The sequence below is a fragment of the Bufo bufo genome, chromosome 2 (assembly GCF_905171765.1).
Source record: "Bufo bufo chromosome 2, aBufBuf1.1, whole genome shotgun sequence".
Lineage (NCBI taxonomy): Eukaryota > Metazoa > Chordata > Amphibia > Anura > Bufonidae > Bufo > Bufo bufo.
This window is the reverse complement of record NC_053390.1, coordinates 53922224-53945906: the sequence shown is the minus strand read 5'-3', so window position 1 is coordinate 53945906 and position 23683 is coordinate 53922224. Positions and strand designations below refer to the sequence as shown.

General features: G+C 43.7%; 1 protein-coding gene across 1 annotated transcript in view; it reads right to left on the bottom strand.

Moving 5' to 3' along the window:
• MYO5B (myosin VB) overlaps positions 1-23683 on the bottom strand; it is a 207303-nt gene that overhangs the window by 68330 nt on the left and 115290 nt on the right. The window contains exons 6-8 of the mRNA XM_040421102.1: positions 19057-19200; positions 9889-9970; positions 3690-3797 (exon numbers count right to left, since the gene is read on the bottom strand). Coding sequence (XP_040277036.1) covers positions 3690-3797; positions 9889-9970; positions 19057-19200 — 334 coding nt within the window. The remainder of the gene's footprint in view (positions 1-3689; positions 3798-9888; positions 9971-19056; positions 19201-23683) is intronic.

The window sequence follows — 23683 nt, the reverse complement described above, 5'->3', positions numbered from 1 at the left end:
CCCCGAGGCCTCCCCCATGTGCAGGGCGCTATATGGCAGGGATGGCCAACCTGCGGCTCTCCAGCTGTTGTAAAACTACAACTCCCACCATGCCCTGCTGTAGGCTGATAGCTGTAGGCAGTCTGTGCATGCTGGGAGTTGTAGTTTTGCAACAGCTGGAGAGCCGCAGGTTGGCCATCCCTGCCATATGACAACACACATACCACAGAGGCACAGGTACTCTGCGTGTCGCCATACAATGCTCTGTGAGAGGTATTCTCCGCTAGAAGCAATGCCACAGGATCACAGGCATAAGGTGGTACCGTACGGCACTGTGCACCCCTATGGGTGCGCTATTACATGTCCAAATAACATGGAGCCATAATAAGTGTGTGTGCACGAGGCCTAAATGCTCAAACCCACTGTGTCAGGTGCCTCCATCTGCATTTCTGCATCAGTCGCCCATCTGTGCGGCTTTTTTCACGCCCCCCATTAAATCCCTTTGGCTAATTGCGTCCTGTGCTGCTTGGGTACAAGAAGTGACATGCGAGTCCAAATAGGACTTACTCTACAGAAGATGTCCAACAAGTAGTAAAATACTCTAGAAGAATAAGGTCCATAGTTTCAATATATATTCTGCTCTATTCACACCCAAAGCTGCATACCAAAATTCTTCTGCTTTCCGGTTAGGTCTTAGCATGACCTCACGAGACCTCATGCTGGCTAAGCGTTTTTGCGGAGTATTCCCTGCTGTGAAGAGATGTCCCATTTACACTGGGAATTTTCGGTCCGTGCTGATTGACTCAGCGCAGCTTTGGATGTGACTAGAGCAGAAGACATCATGATGTCATTCATGATCAGTGGAGTAAAACCTGGACCAGATGATGCATCTGTTACAATCTCCACCTAGGGAACTGCTGCAGAGCTTTTGAAGCAACTTTGCATGCAGTCCTATAATGGGACTGACTGGTTTGTGTATGCAGCTCCTATGCAGACCCATGTGTTGCTCCCATCTACTACTGGCCATAGGTTATGGAGAAAGTAGACAGAGAGAGGAGTAACACGTGACTGCAGCCTCCGACTACACACTCTGTAGTCTGTAACCATGGCAACACATCAGGTCCACATGGAAGCTGTCTACACAAAACCATATGACATTTTGTAGCGACGTCCATTTGCAAATTTGTTTTATTGTCTATTTTAGATGAGAAATATCTACGTTCCCGATAAGAAACCGACAATACTAAGGTTCACGACGCAAATGATTAGAGCTGGAGCGGAAACATCAAACTGAAGAAAAGTGAATATTGATTACAACATGAGCTGAAAAATTCATTAAAACTTGAGCTTCCACCCATGCAATGGGGTCTTCCATCATTGCTGACAGTTTCCAATCAGCGATCGGTAAGATAAACCGTTTGCCGAACGGCATCTAATTAACGGGCGTCATTAATGGGGTTATATAGAAAGAGAAATGTATTGAGCTGCACTCCTCGAAGGGTAACGGGCGAGCAACTAGACGAGCGACCGTCTAATGTGTACAGGGGGGGGGGGGGCGTCCTGACTTTAGGGAATGTAGGATCGGGCATGTTGGACTTTAATATGCCCAATCCTCTGTTCTCAATGGCGATAAGCTGTAGCACTATTGTGAATGGGACAAATCCTGCAATTCAGCAACGAAGAGGCTGCAGCCCGAACCCCGCGAGCCGAACCACCCTCAAGGGCTTAAGTACACCTCCATAAACGTTTCGCGCTCCACAAATCGCAGATCCGCAAAACACGGATTCCGGCCCAGTGCTTGCCACCATTACTTTTATTTTAAACTTTTGCAGAAATGTCCTATCCTTGTCCGCAAAACAGATAAGAATAGGACAAGTTCAATTTTTTTGCGGGATGCGGACAGCACACGGTGTGCCGTACGCATCTTTTGCGGCCCCACTGAGATGAAGGAGTCTGCATCCGAACCGCAAAAATACGGATGGGATGCGGACCGAAACCATGGCCATGTGCATAAGCCCTATGCATTAGCATATCCCCTGACCAGTGGGAGTCCGACTGCTGGGACCCGCACAATCCTCGGAATGATTAAGAAAAAACGATAACTGGACTGCGCCAATTTTTTTGAAGGATTTTTTTGTTTTATCCTCTCCGCCTTCCAAGAGCCATCATTTTTTTACTCTTCCATTGACATAACCGTATCAGGGCTTATATTTAGTGGTACAAGTTGTATTTTTAATGGCACCATTTCATTTACCATATTTTGAACTGAAAAATGTGAAAAAAAAGTCTTTGTCGGGTAAATAAAAAAAAAAATAATGCAATTCTGCCACGGTTTTTTGGGTTTTGGTTTTATGGCACTCGCTATGCACTTAAAATGACAAGATAACCTTATTCTGCGGGGGTCAGTATGATTGCGGTGTTAACAAATTGATATGGTTTTTACTATGTTTTACTACTTTAAATTTTTTAAAAAAAAATTGCCATATAAAAAAAAATAATCGCCATATTCTGACCCTCATAACTTGTTTAGAATTCCCTCTCTAGAGCTGTTTGAGGGTTTGTTTTTTTGTGGGGCGAGCTGTAGTTTTTACTGGCATCATTTTGAGTTACATACGACTTGTTGATTACGTTTTATTAAATATTGGTGGGCGATGGACAAGGTGACCATAAAATGGCGAATCGCACATTTTTATTTTTTTTCATTACGGCATTCACAGTGCAGGAAAAATATTTTTTATATTTTAATAGTTTGGACATTTTTAGATGTGGCGATACGATTATGTTTATCGTTTCTTTTTAAATGCAAAATTAGATTTTTTTTTAAATTTTTGCGTTTTATTTAAAAAACAAAACAAAAAAAAGTAAAAAAATATAATGTTAGGGAAACCTGAATATGCGATCCTCTGATCGCTTGTACCACAGACTGCAGGGATTAACAAGCACCTTAGGGCTCGTTCACACGACAGTTGGTGTCCCGTTGCCGTATTGCGGAACGCATTTGCGGATACGCAATACACCGGCTCCGTTCAGTCGTTATTCCGCATCACGGATGCGGACCCATTCATTTCAATGGGTCCGCAAATCGGGAGATGCGGAACGGAAGAACGGAGCGGAACACTACGGAGTGCTTTCTGGGGTTCCGTGCCTCCGCACCGCAAAAAGATAGAACTTGCTCTATCTTTTTGCGGAACGGAGGGATCGCGGACCCATTCAAGTGAATAGGTCTGCGATCCCCATGCGCCTGCCCCACGGAAGGTGCCCGTGCATGAACGAGCTCTTACTATGACAGGCCTGGGAGTCTTCACAAGGCCTCAGGCTGTCATAGCGACAGATCAGAGCCCGATCAGAGGAAAAATACGTTGTGGAAATAAAGTAGCACTAGTTATTTCTGCAAATTCTGCATGGAAAAGCCAAGGATTAGCCCCAATGAATGACATTAGGATTAATCCACTTGTGGATCTGCTACACACAAGGACTACCGCAGCAATATTACAGCAGCTTTCTCGCTGACATGTGAACAAACCCTTAGAGGACCAGTCTAACAAAGATACATTTTACAAAGTGGACATGCCCTTTAATCACCATCACTATGGCAGCGTCCTTTATCTGCCATTATCTATTCCAACTGGGAAACATGTTTGAATCCAGTCCAGATCACCAACCAAGACCCTCAAATCTTCCTGATGAAGGCCCTGAAATGCAGTCCTTACCCAGAAGAGTGAACGCCTGTCTGGTCTTCTCAAAGTCATCTGCATCATCCACCCCATCGATGGCGATGTCTCCTCCCTGTGAGGTGTAGAAGAATTCCTCGGCTTGTGCTGAAAAAAAAAAAATTGCAGGAGGAAAAGGTGAAATAAAACGGCAAAGTCCAAGCTGGTAACTACTGGTGGCAACTTTTCATTGCTGTAATCACATCAGTCCCTGTCCCTATTGAGGGACAGAATCTAAATTTCAAACCAAGGCCTCTTTCACACAACAGCACACAGACCCACTGACATTAAGCCTTTCGGGACATGGCCTAATTTTTTTTTTTTTCATTTTCATTTTTCCTTTCTAGCCTTCCAACTTTTTCCCGTTTTCTGCTCACATACATAGCCATACAAGGGCTTGTTTTTTTGTATTTGTTAAAGGCACCATGTATTTTACCATAGCTTGAACTAGAAAATGGTAAAAATGGCAATTCTGCTAAGGTTTTGACGCCGTTCACCATGCATTAAAAATGACATGACAACTTTATTCTGCGGGGAAGTATATTTACGGAAATACCAAATTTATATACTTTTAAAAAACATAAAAACCTTTGGAAAACTTTTTTTCTTTCTATATGTCTACAGAGCTGAACGAGGGGTTGTTTTTGTGGGGTGAGCTCTAGTTTTTAATGGTAATATTTTTTGATTAGCTTTTATTCATTATTTTTTTTGGGGGGGAGGGGGGTGGGAACTTTCATTTTCATTTCTTTTCCATTCCGCGCTGTCACCATACAGGAAAACTATTTTAATATTATTGTCTGTGACATTTTTGGAGGCGGCGATACCTGCTATGTTTATTTATCTTTTATTGTTTATTTTCATATGTAAAATTGGGAAAGGAGGTGATCAAAATTTTTATTATTTTTGTGTTTTTCAATTCATAGTCCCCTTAGGGGGACTTGAACATGCGATCTTCTGATAGAATACTCTTGCAGTCTATGGGATACTGACACTATGCTTGAGAAGCCTTACCTCATGCATGGCTTTTCAGGTACTTTTTAGCCCTAACAACCCTGGGGCCTATCCCAATGTCCCAGGCTGTCATCGGGACTGATCAGAGCGTCGAGATTTTGCCATAGTGGCTCCGATCGGAAGGCAGAGGGAGCCCCCTCCCTCTGCCTAACCCCACAGATGCTACGATTGCTACTAATCGCGACATCTAAGAGGTTAAATGACTAGGATCGGTGTGTCATCGCCGATCTCAGTCATTGCTGTATGCCCATATATGAAGCAGGCTCCATACACTTAGCTGTATGTCGTGGCGTTTGTACAGATTAATGTGTTTATTCACACAGCAGTGGTTTTCCACTGAGCATGGGTCAGTGGAAGAACCACGGAGACTGATGCCACTTTGGTCTGTGATGTGGAACAAGCACACCCATGGAAATTTATGGGTCCATGAAAACCACTGATGGCGTCTGTGACATGCCAGTGATTTTCAAGGACCGTTGGAAGGCGATGCGCTGGAAACTAATTTTCAACCTAGCAGTGCAAGTGGAATGCGACATCTTCACGGATGAACCACTGACCATCTTGGCACAGATGCCATCACGGACACTGACGCGTGAAAGAGGGCTAACCTCTAAGGCTACTTTCACACTCGCGTTTGTAGTTCCGGTATTGAGACTTGGCAGAGGATCTCAATACCGGAATTAAACTGATCCATTTTGATTTGAAATCAAAACGGAAAAAACAGATGAGTCACTAAATACATTGTCAATGGGTGATGGATCTGGTTTTTTAGGCTCCTAGAGCCGCTGGCTGCTCCTATGTACATGGACACAGTTTAAGGAATGACACAATATTTCCTTCGAGATGAGATAAAATGTTGCTTGGAGAACAGTACCAGGATCGGAGCTGTGGAGACTCCTCCAGAAGTTCCTATTTTTCTTCAGTGTCGCTCGAGACCAGGTTTAATTGACTTACGTAGCTAGAGATGAATAATTACATACTTCTTCATTCTCGGTTCTCCTATCTTTTATGTAATTACAGCGTTTATCTCATATTACGTGGATTAATGCAGAGAGTAGGTGCGAAGCTAAGAGCCTCAGATAAGTGGGGATAATGACAGAGGGCGAAGAAAGAATTAGATCCGATAAAATTATATGATAAGTAGTTTAAGTTTGGAGAGAGTCCATAAAGGTCTCACTAGGATAGGTTTTTTGACATCTCCCAGACCTGATGGGAGGGAAAATTATGCCCTTCAAGCCTTTCTACCTCTGCAAGAATGGAGGTTGTCCCCAGGTGGTATATAATGGCTGACCCCAGGAGAAGCAAAAAGAAAGTAGCAGGGAACAGTCCTGACAGTTACGCCATCCTTCTCTCCTTCTATAGAGGATAGGAGCAGGGCAGACATACCATATGTTCAGATGTACATGGGCCTCGGAAGTGAGGCTACTTTCACATCTATGGTTTTGTATTCTGGTTTTGATGCGGTTGTATTAAATCGAAACGGAACAAACCGGATCTGGTTGTATGAAACACAATCCAATCACATATCATGTGAGGTGAAAAAAAGCAGGGTCAGAAATAAAAAGATACAGGGATGAGCGAACCCAAACTTCACAGGTTCGGGTTCCGCCTTCGGCTGTGAAGGAATTCTGGTATGGATTCAGTCATAACGGAATTAATAGACGAAATGCAAAACGGAAGCCTTTAAGCCTTTCCGTTTTGCATTCCGTCATAATAGAAGTCTATGGACAAGCATAACGGATCCGTCCTGGTTTCCGTTATGCAGGACGGTAAACAAAGTCCTGCATAACGGAAACCAGACGAATCCGCTGCTTGGGCATAGACTTCTATTATGACGGAATGCAAAATGGAATGCCTCTTAAAGGCTACCGTTTTGCATTTCGTCTACAAATTCCGTTATAACGGAATCCATACCGGAGTTCCTTCACAGCCTGAACGCCGATCCCGAACCTGTAAAGTTTGGGTTCGCTCATCCCTAGTGTGGCGGTATCCCCCCTTTACCCGAGGATGATAATGATACTGACTAGCTATGTAATAGGGAAATGCAGTCCCTGAGAATCTCATGGGTCATCTGTGATAAAGTAATGGACCTAAGGCCCCCTTCAAGTTTTCGGTTAAATACCATTTAGTACATTGAAACGGATCCATTAGGTATTGGATCTCCTCCGCATTGAGAAACCTAATAATAAAAAAGGGCCTCCATTTTGCGAAAAATTTGGCGGTCAGAGATTCCATTACGTCTGATAGTAGTCACACGGTCCAAACTGAGGAGCTGATGTAACTGGGCAGACATTGTTTTTGGTGCCAGATCCAGTTTGTTCTGTTTTTGCAAACTGCGGTTTTGTGTCCGGAACTGCATGGAGTTCTGAAGCGTTTTGCTCCGATTTTGAGATCCGTCGGAATACAAAGCCAGGATACAAAACCGCAGATGTGAAAGTAGTCTGACGTCATAGAAATTCTATTTTCTTCTAATGTTGACCTATGATAACGATTCTCACGTCCGCAAAACAGGGATGCCGGCCGTGTGCGTTCCACATTTTGCGGACCGCACATGGTCGGCGCTATACAGATAATGCCCATTATTGTCTGTGATTGCGGACAAGAATAGGACATGCTCTACTTTTTTTTTTGCGGAACGGAACAACAGATGATGACAGCAGACGGTGTGCTGTCCGCATCTTTTGCGGCCCCGTTGAAATGAATGCATCCGCATGCATTCCACAAAATTGCGGAACGGATGAGGACCCATTCATACGGTCGCGTGAATGCACCCTTAGTGCTAGATTTCAATACAGTGGAGAGACAGACACATCAGTGAAGAATTTGCTTCAGAGAAGATGTGGATGAAGATTACGTAGCTCATGACCAGGGGAAAGAAGCCGGGACCTGGACCCCGATACGGTTTTAGCAGAAAGACCCTCCTTTGTATATGTCTGCCTCTAGACAGGAGTCTGGGTGAAGAAATTGGGTACTGCTATGTATCCCCCATCCTTCGCCGCTGATATGGTCACATGTCAATGGTTTAAACCTTACAGAAGCTCCAAATAGGTCACGAAGACAGTAATTTTTTGCTCTATAATGGTGCTCCTTGGCAGCTGAAGGCGTCTGTGTTGGTCCCATGTTCATATGTGCCCACATTGCTGAGAAAAATGGTGTTAATATATGCAAATGAGCCTCTAGGAGCAACGGGGGCGTTGCCGTTACACCTAGAGGCTCAGCTTTCTCTGCAACTGTCGAGACCTCTCTACTTTGATTGACAGGGCCAGGCAGTGAAAACATGATCACGCCTGTCCCTGTCAATCAAAGTGCAGAGGGAGTGGCAATTCCAGAGAGAGCAGAGCCTCTAGGAGCAATGGCAACGCCCCTGTTGCTCCTAAAGGCTCATTTGCATATATTAAAGCTTCATTTTTCTCAGCAATGCGGGCACATATGAACATGGGACCAACACAGATGCCTTCAGCTGCCAAGTGCACATGTAACAGGTCAGCCAGTGTCATAGGTACAAGGTGTTGCCCCACCATTACATGGAATCTTTATTTCATAGTTCAAATAAAATGATACATATTTGCCATCTGCATGCCATAAAACGGTCAGGATAGGTCATCGATATCAGATCAGTGGTGGTCTGACACCGGGTACACGTACTAATTAGATGTTCCAGGAAGCTGCTGGAAACCATACAGTGGACGGAGATGGAAGCCGAGGCTGATGATCATTAGCTCCCGAGCTGGAATCATAAAGCTCTGTACACGGCGTCGTCTGCTGCACCTCAGTACTGCAGCTCAGCTCCATAGCCACCACAGTGGGCATTGCCTTCTGCTTCCAGCTCCAGAAAAGTCTTTCCTGGGACTTGAACTTAGGCTCTCTACATGCAAGACTGACCACTTATCACTAAGCTATAGCATTACCACATAGAAAACAATGGTTTTTCTATGCTTAGAAAGCTATTATATATTATAACTGTACATTGTGCCTGTGAATAAAGCACAAATGTAACAAAAGAGAGGTAGTGGCGCTCACCAGGCTTGAATTCACACGGGAAGCACAGACTGCGCCGGGTACCATGCGCAGAAATCCATAAATAACAAAGAAAAAGTGCAGACGTCCAGCTTCCAAATAGTGACAGCCTTTATTCTTCTTGTGCAGGAAAAACCGACAGTACAATCACATCTACGCGTTTCGGATCAACTAATACCGATCCTTCCTCATGAGGTCGGTATTTTTACTGCACAAGAAGAATAAAGGCTGTCACTATTTGGAAGCTGGACATCTGCACTTTTTCTTTGTTATTTGTGAAAAAAGCAGTAATATGTATATTAGATTTCTAAGCATATCACAATGTGGTAAGGCTGCAGTAAGTAGTGCATATGATATGTACATGCTAGGACACAGCAGCGCTGACGTCTAGCCCTGTCCATCAAGGGGAGGGGGAGTGTGCAAATCACAGGGGGTGTTACAAAGCAGTGCTCCAAGGATTCAACCCTGCCCCCTGGTGCTCCAATGTACTCATTTAAAGTGTAACTGTCATTCTTTTTTTTATTTGTGTATTGTTTAGGGGCAGTGATACTGGCCATTTTTGTAATATACTTTTATTACTGAAATCGCACATTTCCGTTATGCAGGGGAGTCCTCTCCTGCATAACGGAAACGGGACGGATCCGTTATGCAGGCCATAGACTTCTATTATGACGGAATGAATAACGGAATGCCTCTAAAGGTATTCCATCATAGAATTGCGTTATGGTCCGTGGTAACGGAATCCATAACGCAATTCTGCTTTTACCACCAAACGAAGCGTGAACGAATTTCATAATATGAAATTTGCTCATCTCTATTGATCATGCTGACAGAGGCTCTTTCATGGAAAATTCTCCAATGTAACCCCTAAATTAGGGGGTTTTAATTATGTGCTACAGTCTCAGGACCCCTCCAATGACCCCAATGGTTAGATCAGAGTCAGGTTACGTACTACTGAACGGGCCAATAATTTACGCCGTCTCCTGTTAAACCATTCTAGAATTTAATTTGACTTTATTGATAGCGTAATCATGGACATTCTCACATTAGCGCATCTAAGCGGTATAATTATTCAATATGACACAATCTAATGGATTTTACTGATTTGATTTTTTACGTCCAACAAGCCGTTTATGAGCGCAGAAAAGCTGAGCTATGAAAAAGCACTTACACAGTGATAAGTCGGCAAATTCAGGCAAACCGGCGGAGGCGCAGAGCTGGTAGAAGATGTGGTAGTTCCTCTCCTCCTCCGCCTGGTAACGTAATAGAAGAGTTAGTATCGAACAAACATAAAATGAGCATTTAAAAGGTAACTCCACCCATAATCTATCACTGCCACATTCACATATTAGTCATGCTTTGTTTTCCAGAGGCGACATTTTGAACCTTGATAACATGCATTGATTAAATCAGTTGTCACAGCCCCTCCCCTTTTAAAGAGAATTAGTTTGATGAATTAAAATTTAAGTTTGTAGCAGGGAAATAATGTGTTGGGTCTGTTTTTTAAATGTTGTAGCTTTTTCTCTTTTATATTTAGAGGGAGTCTATCAGAAGTTTTTAGCCATCAAAACTGCTGACAGCACTATATAAGTGAAGAAGAAAGCAGTGCAGACATATTTGGGGTGACATTGAAGTTTTAATCCACCAGCAATAAGACTATAAGTGCTCAGGAGACATCATTTTAATATTTACCACCCCAAGCAATCTTCACCAAATTTTTACCAGACCTTCCCCTCTGACGACCTCATGGGCACTTGCATTAGCAGCACCGGGCGGGATGAAATCTAGAATGATGGTCTTGGAGGTAGCTTGACCAAAAAAATGAAAGTTATGTCTGCAATGCTCTCCCTGTCACCAATATAGTGCTTTCAGCAGTTTTGAGGGCCTAGACGCTAACTGTCCAGAGAGGAATGAGTCGGTGCACATGTCGGGGGATCAGGGTAAGGGTACTAGCTTTATTATCGATTTATTATTTTATTTATTATCACCATTATTTCTTTAATTCCTTGTAATGTAGTTGGTTAGTGGTGCCTGGTACCTAGCCACGTTCCTGAAGTCTTAAGTAACTGTGCTGCACACAGAAGACTTTTAGGAGGGGCCAAGAGGCTAGAAAACTTCTAGCTATGTACCCAAAGAGCTGCGCTCCATTGAGGACATCATCAGGGTAGGATGTGTCTTGCTACCACCACCTCTCTTTGTTTAACACGGGAGTTGGCCAGATTCCATGTTCGAAACTGGTCGATGGGGAGCTTGCCCATTTGTTCACGACTTTGGTGTTACTTATTTTACCCTGTATGTTACCTTTTGTGAAGAATCTTTTATATATCATCAGCCTATCGTAGGCTAGCAAACTTTTATGTACCTAAGTCGTGTCAAGCCTATTTCTATTCGAATCTTAGATCTCACGGTAATATAGTTCCACTATCTAAAGAGGGTGTGATTGTAGTTATAACCACATTATTTTCGAAATAATATATTGGGGGCACTGTGCCACACAGCAGGTCCAGTAGTAGGGGTAGATGGGGCAGCAACAAGATGCTAGAAAAGTGAGGAGCCAAAAATGAGTTTGTTTCAAATTCTGCAGACACAAGTTGTGGATGGAAAAAGCCATCATGGTGGTCTGAGACAGATGGAAAAGATGAGAAAAAGCAACAACTCCAGTTGGAGAACACGTGCATCAACTGTAAGTCACTGGATTTTACTGCACTTTACTGTCACTTATATACTCTGCACAGGACATGTGCACCACTGATACCTACCACTATATAGTCACTGTTTTTATTCAGTAACAGTATGGCAATATTATTTAGTTTGGGGCTCACTTAGGCATTGGTTATATTTCGCCCTTCTGTTCTGAACCCCTAGCGATGCTTCTGATGCAACTCCTTAGGCACACAAGCACTAAGCCTGGGAGGTGTCCCAACTAACATAAGGTGCGCGCTGAAGCGCAATCCCCCCGCTTCCTAGGACCCCGTCACATCTGTGTCAGAGGTGCCGTTCATAGAGTCTGTTGGTTTTGGAGACCATGTCGGGGGTTGACGGGTCTGTGTCTTATGCGGACATATGGACCTCACTGCATGTTAAAAATTTTGCCTTTAAAACAAAATTTTTATATAAAATTCTCCATGTTTGAATTTGGAAGAACTGGGGTTCAAACATCGTTGATTAGAATAAAAAAAAATAATAATAATAATAATAATATTTCTTTTTCAAAATTGCTTATTTGTGCATTGTTGGTTCTGTGGACCCAAGATTAGAATTTTGTTGCATTTTAAGGTCAATTCTCATCTCACAATGAAATCCCAGTTGCAGAATTTTAGCAAAACCAATTTTATGCGATGTGAATAGACCCTTACTGACTGCGCTGTCCCTGGATGCCAATAACCAGGACTGAAGGCAGTATGATGGTTCTGCTCCAGAGAGCCGGCCTTGTCTATACCAGTGATGACTACCCCTCCTTCCTGCTCCTTGTTCTCATCACTAAGTTTATCTAAAAAAAAAAACTAAAAAAAAACAATCTGGCAGAAAAACAGAAGATGACCTATCTCGGGCTGCCGCAAGTGAAGGGACATTTGTCATTCACCGGGGAACTGACTTCAATCTTCAAATGTTTATTTTCACTCGAAATCCTGTCTTCTCATTTCATCACTTGGGCAGGAGAGAACAAATCTGATTCAATGACTTCTTCTTTCTTTTAAGGTAAAGTTTATTAAGGTTTTGTCAGGAAAAAGGGAATTAAACTGAGAGCCCTGCGGACGAGAGGGATGGATGTGGTGTGTACAGCCCCGTGATATAGCCTTCTCTGTTCAGCATGTACTATTGCATTGAAGAGTTTTATTAAAGAGTTATATTGATGACCTATCCTCAGGACAGGTCATCAATATTACATCGGCAGGGGTCGCAGTTGTCCCCAACTGTTTAAAGAGCGCAGCGGTGAGCGGGTGTAATTACAAACCGTCCCATTCATTTCTAAGGGACGGCTCCGTAGAATACACTTGAAAAGGGCATTCCCCAAACTGTTCCCACAAGGTTGGAAGCATACAAGTGTCCAAAATGTCTTGGTATGCTGAAGCATTAAAGGGTTGTTCCACAAAAAATATTCTACAGCACCTGGATTTGAATACTTTTGTAATTGCATGTAATGAAAAATTTAGCATAGCCACTGAGTTATCCAATAAAATGTATCTGCATAGCGCCACCTGCTGTTTGTTCTTTTTCTTTTTTCTCTGTCCTGCTCACTGAGAACGCCGCACATGCTCAGTTTCATCCTTCAACTGCTTCCTGAGCTGTGATAGGGAGAGCATGGACACGCCCCTGAGCTGTGATAGGGAGAGCATGGACACACACCCTGAGCTGCAGCAGAGAGGACACTCCCCTTGAGCTGTCAGCTTGATATAAATCTAGCAGAGCAATGAATGGGGAGATCTCTGGATCCATGTGAGGTACAGGGCTGGTTCTAGCTTTGTTAGAATGAGATTGTCATGTACGATATGATTTTTATTTTTTACATTAGTCATGGGATAACCCCTTTAACCGCCTCCGGACCGCCTAACGCAGGATCGCGTTCCGGAGGCGGGAGCCCTGCGCAGAGTCACGCATATATGCGTCATCTCGCGATGGCCGAGATTTCCTGTGAAGGCGCGCGCGCTCACAGGATCGGAAGGTAAGCAAGTGGATCTCCAGCCTGCCAGCGGCGATCGTTCGCTGGCAGGCTGGAGATGTGATTTTTTTAACCCCTAACAGGTATATTAGACGCTGTTTTGATAACAGCGTCTAATATACCTGCTACCTGGTCCTCTGGTGGTCCCCTTTGTTTGGATCGACCACCAGAGGACACAGGTAGCTCAGTAATATGTTGCACCAAGCACCACACTACACTACACCCCCCCCTGTCACTTATTAACCCCTTATTCACCCTTGATCACCCCTGATCACCCCATATTAGACTCCCTGATCACCCCCCTGTCATTGATCACCCCCCTGTAAGGCTGCATTCAGATGTCCGTATGATTTTTACGGATCCACTGATACATGGATCGGATCCGCAAAACACGTACGGACATCTGAATGGAGCCTTACAGGGGAGTGATCAATGACGGAGGTGATCACCCCATATAGACTCCCTGATCACCCCCCTGTAAGGCTGCATTCAGATGTCCGTATGATTTTTACGGATCCACAGATACATGGATCGGATCCGCAAAACACGTACGGACATCTGAATGGAGCCTTACAGGGGAGTGATCAATGACGGAGGTGATCACCCCATATAGACTCCCTGATCACCCCCCCTGTCATGCTGCATTCAGATGTCCGTATGATTTTTACGGATCCACTGATACATGGATCGGATCCGCAAAACACGTACGGAAATCTGAATGGAGCCTTACAGGGGAGTGATCAATGACGGAGGTGATCACCCCATATAGACTCCCTGATCACCCCCCTGTCATTGATCACCCCCCTGTAAGGCTGCATTCAGATGTCCGTATGATTTTTACGGATCCACTGATGCATGGATCGGATCCGCAAAACACATACGGACATCTGAATGGAGCCTTACAGGGGGGTGATCAATGACAGGGGGGTGATCACCCCATATAGACTCCCTGATCACCCCCCTGTCATTGATCACCCCCCTGTAAGGCTCCATTCAGACATTTTTTTGGCCCAAGTTAGCGGAAATTATTATTTTTTTTCTTACAAAGTCTCATATTCCACTAACTTGTGTCAAAAAATAAAATCTCACATGAACTCACCATACCCCTCACGGAATCCAAATGCGTAAATTTTTTTAGACATTTATATTCCAGACTTCTTCTCACGCTTTAGGGCCCCTAGAATGCCAGGGCAGTATAAATACCCCACATGTGACCCCATTTCGTAAAGAAGACACCCCAAGGTATTCCGTGAGGGGCATATTGAGTCCATGAAAGATTGAAATTTTTGTCCCAAGTTAGCGGAAAGGGAGACTTTGTGAGAAAAAAAATAAAAATATCAATTTCCGCTAACTTGTGCCAAAAAAAATAAATTTCTATGAACTCGCCATGCCCCTCATTGAATACCTTGGGGTGTCTTCTTTCCAAAATGGGGTCACATGTGGGGTATTTATACTGCCCTGGCATTCTAGGGGCCCTAAAGCGTGAGAAGTCTGGGATCCAAATGTCAAAAAATGCCCTCATAAAATGAATGTGGGCCCCTTTGCGCATCTAGGCTGCAAAAAAGTGTCACACATGTGGTATCGCCGTACTCAGGAGAAGTTGGGCAATGTGTTTTGGGGTGTCATTTTACATATACCCATGCTGGGTGAGATAAATATCTTGGTCAAATGCCAACTTTGTATAAAAAATGTGAAAAGTTGTCTTTTGCCGAGATATTTCTCTCACCCAGCATGAGTATATGTAAAAAGACACCCCAAAACACATTGCCCAACTTCTCCTGAATACGGCGATACCGTGGGGGGCCCACATTCCAAAGAGCACCTTTAGGATTTCACAGGTCATTTACCTACTTACCACACATTAGGGCCCCTGGAAAATGCCAGGGCAGTATAACTACCCCACAAGTGACCCCATTTTGGAAAGAAGACACCCCAAGGTATTCCGTGAGGGGCATGGCGAGTTCCTAGAATTTTATATTTTTTGTCACAAGTTAGCGGAAAATGATGATTTTTTTTTTCCTTACAAAGTCTCATATTCCACTAACTTGTGACAAAAAATAAAAACTTCCATGAACTCACTATGCCCATCACGAAATACCTTAGGGTGTCTTCTTTCCAAAATGGGGTCACTTGTGGGGTAGTTATACTGCCCTGGCATTTTAGGGGCCGAATGCGTGAGAAGTGGTTTGAAATCAACAAGGTAAAAGAGGAGAGAATATTTAAAAGAAAAAAAACTGCTACAAGAGGACATAGTTTTAAATTAGAGGGGCAAAGGTTTAAAAGTAATATCAGGAAGTATTACTTTACTGAGAGAGTAGTGGATGCATGGAATAGCCTTCCTGCAGAATTGGTAGCTGCAAATACAGTGGAGGAGTTTAAGCATGCATGGGATAGGCATAAGGCCATCCTTCATATAAGATAGGGCCAGGGGCTATCCATAGTATTTAGTATATTGGGCAGACTGGATGGGCCAAATGGTTCTTATCTGCCGACACATTCTATGTTTCTATGTTTCTATCTGTAAAAAATGGCCGGTGAAATCCAAAAGGTGCTCTTTGGAATGTGGGCCCCTTTGCCCACCTAGGCTGCAAAAAAGTGTCACACATCTGGTATCGCTGTACTCAGGAGAAGTTGGGCAATGTGTTTTGGGGTGTCATTTTACATATACCCATGCTGGGTGAGATAAATATCTTGGCAAAAGACAACTTTTCCCATTTTTTTATACAAAGTTGGCGTTTGACTAAGATATTTATCTCACCCAGCATGGGTATATGTAAAATGACACCCCAAAACACATTGCCCAACTTCTCCTGAGTACGGAGATACCACATGTGTGACACTTTTTTGCAGCCTAGGTGGGCAAAGGGGCCCACGATCCAAAGAGCACCTTTCGGATTTCACAGGTCATTTACCTACAAACCACACATTAGGGCCCCTGGAAAATGCCAGGGCAGTATAACTACCCCACAAGTGACCCCATTTTGGAAAGAAGACACCCCAAGGTATTCTGTGAGGGGCATGGCGAGTTCCTAGAATTTTATATTTTTTTGTCACAAGTTAGCGGAAAATGATGATTTTTTTAAAAAAAATTTTTTCCCTTACAAAGTCTCATATTCCACTAACTTGTGACAAAAAATAAAAACTTCCATGAACTCACTATGCCCATCACGAAATACCTTGGGGTGTCTTCTTTCCAAAATGGAGTCACTTGTGGGGTAGTTATACTGCCCTGGCATTTTAGGGGCCCAAATGTGTGGTAAGAAGTTTGAAATAAAAATGTGTAAAAAATGACCGGTGAAATCCGAAAGGTGCTCTGGAATAATGGCCCCTTTGCCCACCTAGGCTGCAAAAAAGTGTCACACATGTGGTATCTCCGTACTCAGGAGAAGTTGGGGAATGTGTTTTGGGGTGTCATTTTACATATACCCATGCTGGGTGAGAGAAATATCTTGGCAAAAGACAACTTTTCCCATTTTTTTATACAAAGTTGGCATTTGACCAAGATATTTATCTCACCCAGCATGGGTATATGTAAAATGACACCCCAAAACACATTCCCCAACTTCTCCTGAGTACGGCGATACCACATGTGTGGCACTTTTTTGCAGCCTAGGTGGGCAAAGGGGCCCACATTCCAAAGAGCACCTTTCGGATTTCACCGGTCATTTTTTACACATTTTGATTTCAAACTCCTTACCACACATTTGGGCCCCTAGAATGCCAGGGCAGTATAACTACCCCACAAGTGACCCCATTTTGGAAAGAAGACACCCCAAGGTATTCGCTGATGGGCATAGTGAGTTCATAGAAGTTTTTATTTTTTGTCACAAGTTAGTGGAATATGAGACTTTGTAAGAAAAAAAAAAAAAAAAAATCATCATTTTCCACTAACTTGTGACAAAAAATAAAAAGTTCTATGAACTCACTATGCCCATCAGCGAATACCTTAGGGTGTCTACTTTCCGAAATGGGGTCATTTGTGGGGTGTTTGTACTGTCTGGGCATTGTAGAACCTCAGGAAACATGACAGGTGCTCAGAAAGTCAGAGCTGCTTCAAAAAGCGGAAATTCACATTTTTGTACCATAGTTTGTAAACGCTATAACTTTTACCCAAACCATTTTTTTTTTACCCAAACATTTTTTTTTTATCAAAGACATGTAGAACAATAAATTTAGAGAAAAATTTATATATGGATGTCGTTTTTTTTGCTAAATTTTACAACTGAAAGTGAAAAATGTCATTTTTTTGCAAAAAAATCGTTAAATTTCGATTAATAACAAAAAAAGTAAAAATGTCAGCAGCAATGAAATACCACCAAATGAAAGCTCTATTAGTGAGAAGAAAAGGAGGTAAAATTCATTTGGGTGGTAAGTTGCATGACCGAGCAATAAACGGTGAAAGTAGGGTAGGGCAGAAGTGTAAAAAGTGGCCTGGTCTTTAAGGGTGTTTAAGCTATAGGGGCTGAGGTGGTTAAGATCCCTTCACTGAAACTATGGGGTCTAGACTGATCCACGGAAAACACTCCCATAACATTATCCTCCTTCACCAGACTATACATCTGGCTCAGTGGAGACAGGTAATGTTCTCCTGGCATTCACAAACCCAGACTACTCCATCTGACTGCCAGATACAAGTGCTTTGCTCCACAGAACAAGTTCCCACTGCTCCAGAGTCCAGTTTTACATCACGTCATCCGACGCTTGGCATTGTGCTTGATGATGTAAGGTTTGCCTGCAGCTGCTCGGCCATGAAGCTCCCGGCACAGCACCGTTTTTGTGCTGATGTTAATACGAGAGGAGGTTTGAACTCTGCAGTTATGGAGTCGGCAGAGCGTTGGTGACTTTTATGCACTATGCCCCATAGCACTCAGTGAGGAGTGAGCTCTTTAAAACAAGCCATTCTTTCACAAATGTCTGTAAAGGCAGACCTCATGGCCACGGGCTGGATGTTTTACACCTGTGGTAATAGCAGACTGCATGGCTGAGGGCTGGATGTTATACACCTGTGGTAATGGCTAGGAGCTGGAATTTATACACCTGTGGTAGTGGCAGACTGCTTGGCCAGGAGCTGGACTTTATATACCTGTGGTAATGGCAGACTGTATGGCTAGGGGCTGGATTTTATATACCTGTGGTGATGGCAGACTGCAGGGCTAGGAGCTGGACTTTATACACCTGTGGTAATGGCAGACTGCATGGCTAGGGGCTGGACTTTATACACCTGTAGTAATGGCAGACTGCATGGCTAGGAGATGGACTTTATACACCTGTGGTAATGGCAGACTGCATGGCTAGGAGATGGACTTTATACACCTGTGGTAATGGCAGACTGCATGGCTAGGAGATGGACTTTATACACCTGTGGTAATGGCACTGAATGAAAAACCTGATTTCAATGATTAAGATGTTTGGCCCATTACTTTTCTCCATACAGTGTGTATATACTTACAGTAGCTAGAGTCTAATGTAGAAAACTATATACATCGCTTACAATGTGAGATTTAAATCATGATGTAACCCAAAAACATTGTTACTAAGAGGGAGCTATGATTTATAGAAGGTCTTTCCTCCAAAGTCGGATCATAGAAAACCACCAGAAACAGCGTCTCCGTTAATAGTTATTTTCACTGAAGAAAAATTGCGTAGAGCGACAGCACAACTATACACAGAGACACAAACCTGGAACACAACACGTGACTTCTCCAGAAGGTAGGTTCTCATATTGGCACCAATAATGTGATATCTCTTGTCAAATCCTATCTGGATGTATTTCCCGAATCTGCTGCTGTTGTCATTCCGGGTCGTTTTGGCATTTCCAATGGCCTGAATGTACAAGAATACAAGGGGTGAGTCTCTATGTACCACCATGTAACGTAATAGTGTAGTACAGGACGTTCTTTTTTTTTTCCGGCTGCAGCGATGCTTCACTTGAGCGCCGCAGCCAATCACTGGCCTCACTGGTCATGTGCCATTTACCGCAGAAGCCACTGATTGGCTGCAGTGAGGTCCAAGGAAAATTAAGCTCATTCTATTTTTTTCCTGAATTATGCAAAAAAAATATCAGTTATGTGATTATATTGAGTGTTAGGTCGATAGACAGCTGGAAAGACAAATATTTAAAGAGAGACAGATCAATATACAGGTGAAACTCGAAAAATTTGAATGTCATGCAAAAGTCCATTTATTTCAGTAATGCAAATTAAAATGAATTGCATTAATGCAGCTTAAAATTAGAATTTAGTGAAAAGGTTCAATATTCTAGGCTTAAAGTGTCACACTCTAGTCAGCTAATTAACCCATACCCCCTGAGCAAAGGGGACCTGAGATTGTGACTTTGGGGTTTCATAAGCTGTAAGCCATAATCATCCAAATTATAACAAAGGATTGAAATATCTCGCTTTGCATGTAATGAGTCTATCTCATATGTTAGTTTCACCTTTTAAATTGCATTACTGAAATAAATGAACTTTGCACGATATTCAAATTTTTCGAGTTTCACCTGTATACCTAGAAATAAAGCCACATGAGATGGATCGTTAAAGGGATTTCCGAGTCTTTTTATATTGATCATCTATCCTCAGGATAGTTCATCAATATCTGATTGTCGGGGGTCTGACACCCTGCAATCCCTCCTGTTCTGCAGTAGCTCTGGATCTACAGCGCCATCCATTGTGTAGTGGACAGAGGTGGTTACTGCAGCGCAGCTCCCACTGAGTGAATACTGCAGTGGTCACTACACAATGGCTCGAGTTGTAGTTCCAGAAACGGAGAGACTGCAGATATTGATGGCCTATCCAGCGGACCGGAAAAGCCCTTAAAAGCTGCCCTTAGATGAATGCCAGGCAAACCTGCCAATTTCAGTAGGACCATCTAAAGTGCATAGGGGTGTTTAAGGTTTCCCTCAACAGCACATATGGGGAAAGTAGGGTCGGATGTGTTTATTCAGAGAAGTTTGGCAGCAGCTTACTCCCCTCTCCGCACACATGCATACTCGGCCGAGCCCACCATAAATGTATATGTTGGGCGGTCAGGAGAAATTGTTGGCCAGCTTAGTTTATAGAATGTATATACAGTGTTCATGGACCTGGTGTGACTACATACTGTCTCCCTGTATCCTGGGGCAGCGCCATACAAAGCTGAGCCTATTCCTGCCTAAGGCTACTTTCACACTGGCGTTTTGGCGTTCCGTTTGCGAGATCCGTTCAGGGCTCTCACAAGCGGTCCAAAACGTATCAGTTTTCCCTTTATGCATTCTGAATGGAAAAGGATCCCCTCAGAACGCATCAGTTTGCCTCCGATCCATCTCCATTCCGCTTTGGAGGCGGACACCAAAACACTGCTTGCAGCGTTTTTGTGTCCGTCTGACGAAACTGAGCCAAACGGATCCGTTCTGACACACAATGTAAGTCAGTGGGGACGGATCCGTCTTGGCTATGTTAAAGATAATACAAACGGATCCGTTCTGAACGGATGCAGACGGTTGTATTATCTGAACGGATCCGTCTGTGCAGATCCATGACGGATCAGCACCAAACGCGAGTGTGAAAGTAGCCTAAGAATAAAGATGATGTCTAAAGAATTCCATTCAGGTCCCGGTAACCCAAGAACTGGAGCTTCCTGTGTGCGACCTACTAAGAGACCCGGAGAACGATCCTAGGACCTGAATTACCCATAGACAGACTTATTCATGCTGCAGGTGCCACTTCTCACTGCATCCCTCAGGCGGGGCGCACACAGGACATCCGTCCATTTAATCCGACATTGCAAGCAATATAAATCCTCATGCACGCGACCGTATTTTTGGTCCGTATCCGTACCGCGTTGTTTGCAGATTGCATGCAGACCCATTCATTTCAATGGGGGGCACAAAAAAACGCAGACAGCAGACAGTGCTCTGTCCACATCTGTATGTCCACAAAAAATAGAACGTGTCCTATTCTTGTCCATTCTGCATCTATAGATGCAGGTGGCTGAGATCCATACTTAGCTATATGGCCCACCAGCACCCATGCGTGGGGTTGAGAAGACCCTTTAGTGCATGGTGACCTTATATTTTATCGACCCGTTAAAAGGGGCATTGTGTGGACCCAAATCCCTCTCCTCCAATCAATGTTCACATGTAAAATAATCTATATAGTGGCTGCCGGCTTGGAAATATCGATGTAGATGATGGTTTGGATCCACATGATGCCCCTATTACAAGACCGAGACGCAGAGAAGGAAGTGTTGTCATAGGCACATGGAAGGCGTCCGATCATTTTTTTCTGCAAAAATGCTCACCGAGGAATGTGCAATGTAGGAGTCATTGTGGATGTCCTCTCCTGTACCACTGACTCCCAAAAAGCTCCATCACTGGGAGGCAAAATTTTGATGCCTTAAAGTTAAAGTCGTACCTTGTGTCAATTCCTGCCTATGTGGAAGATCATTGTTAAAGGGGTGGACTAGTTCAGACAACCCATATTCATACACCCTATTAAGAAATTCAGAGCAAAGAACATCTCTGGCTCTGGAGGACCTGACCTGTCCTACATGGCACAGATAACCCATTGATGTGAATGGATAGTGTGTAATGCTTCATTTCGCCTGTGGAGGCACTGTAGAAAAACACCTACTTCCAGGCTTCCCCACACATTACGATTGAACGATGGAAGTCCAGCAGGGAGACGCTTTGTGATCAGCTTACTGTCATGGAATCCTTCTAAGGATTGTCCAAAGCAAATAACCTCTTAGGCCCCTTTCACACGGGCGAGTTTTGCAATACGTGAGGTGAACGCATTGCACCCGCACTGAATCCAGACCCATTCACTTCAATGGGGCTGTGCACATGAGCGGTGATTTTCACGCATCACTTGTTCGTTGCGTGAAAATCGCAGCATGTTCTATATTCTGCGTTTTTCACGCAACGAAGGCCCCATAGAAATGAATGCGGATGCATGAAAATCGTAAGCATCCGCAAGCAAGTGCGGGTACAATGCAATTTTCACGCATGGTTGCTTGGAGATGATGATGATAAAAGTCAATTCACTGTATTATTTTCCCCTATAACATGGTTATAAGGGAAAATAATAGCATTCTTAATACAGAATGCTTAGTAAAATGTGGCTTTAGGGGTTAAAAAATAACTAACTCACCTCATCCTGTTGTTCGCATGGCCGGCATCTTCTTCTTTCTTCTTCTTTCAGGACCCGCCAAAGGACCTTTGATGACGTAATCGCGCTCGACACATGGTGAGCCCAGTGATGTCAGCGCAGGTTCTGCTGAATGAAGATAGAAGATTTGTATGTTCATTCAGCAGGACCTTTGATGATGTCACAGCGCTCACCACGTCATTAAAAGGTCCTTTGGCAGGTCCTGAAAGAAGAAGATGCCAGCTGCGCGAACAGGATAAGGTGAGTTTTTTTTTTTACCCCTAAAGCCACATTTTAGTAAGCATTCTGTATTCAGAATGCTATTATTTTCCTTTATAACCATGTTATAAGGGAAAATAATAAAATATACAGAACACCTAACCCAAACCTGAACTTCAGTGAAGAAGTCCGGGTTCGGGTCTGGGTACCACATTCAGTTTTTTATCACGTGCGTGCAAAACTCCCGGAGTTTGATACTGAGTGCCTCAGTATAGGACATCCGTATCAGATCAGCTGTTTCAGAGTAGCTCTCACGCTGGAAGTCAGCACCAGAACTACACGGCTCCATCCATTGTGCAGTGTTCACGTGGGAGCAGCGCTGCAGTAACCAGCTCCGTCCACTACACAACGGATAGCGCTGTGGGGTTCTGGTCATGACTTCTGGCACGGGAGCTAATCTGAAACAGCTGATCATTGTTAGACCACCGCTGATCTGATATTCAAAATAAGGCTACTTTCACACTGGCGTTTCTGGGTCCGCTTGTGAGATCCGTTTTTTAGGGCTCTCACAAGAGGCCCAAAACGGGTTCGTTCAGAATGCATCAGTTTGCCTCCGTTCAGCCTCCATTCCGCTCTGGAGGAGGACACCAAAACGCTGCTTGCAGCGTTTTGATGTCCGCCTGACGATGCGGAGCCAAACGGATCCATCCTGACTTACAATGTAAGTCAACGGGGACGGATCTGTTTTCACTGACACAATATGGTGCAATTGAAAACGGATATGTCCCCCATTGACTTTTTAAATTTAAGTCAGGACGGATCCTTTTTTTTTAAAGAATAATGCAAACGGATCTGTTCTGAACGGATACAAGCGTTTTCATTAGGCCTCCTGCACACGACCGTATGGCTTTTTCAGTGTTTTGCGGTCCGTTTTTCATGGATCCGTTGTTCCGTTTTTT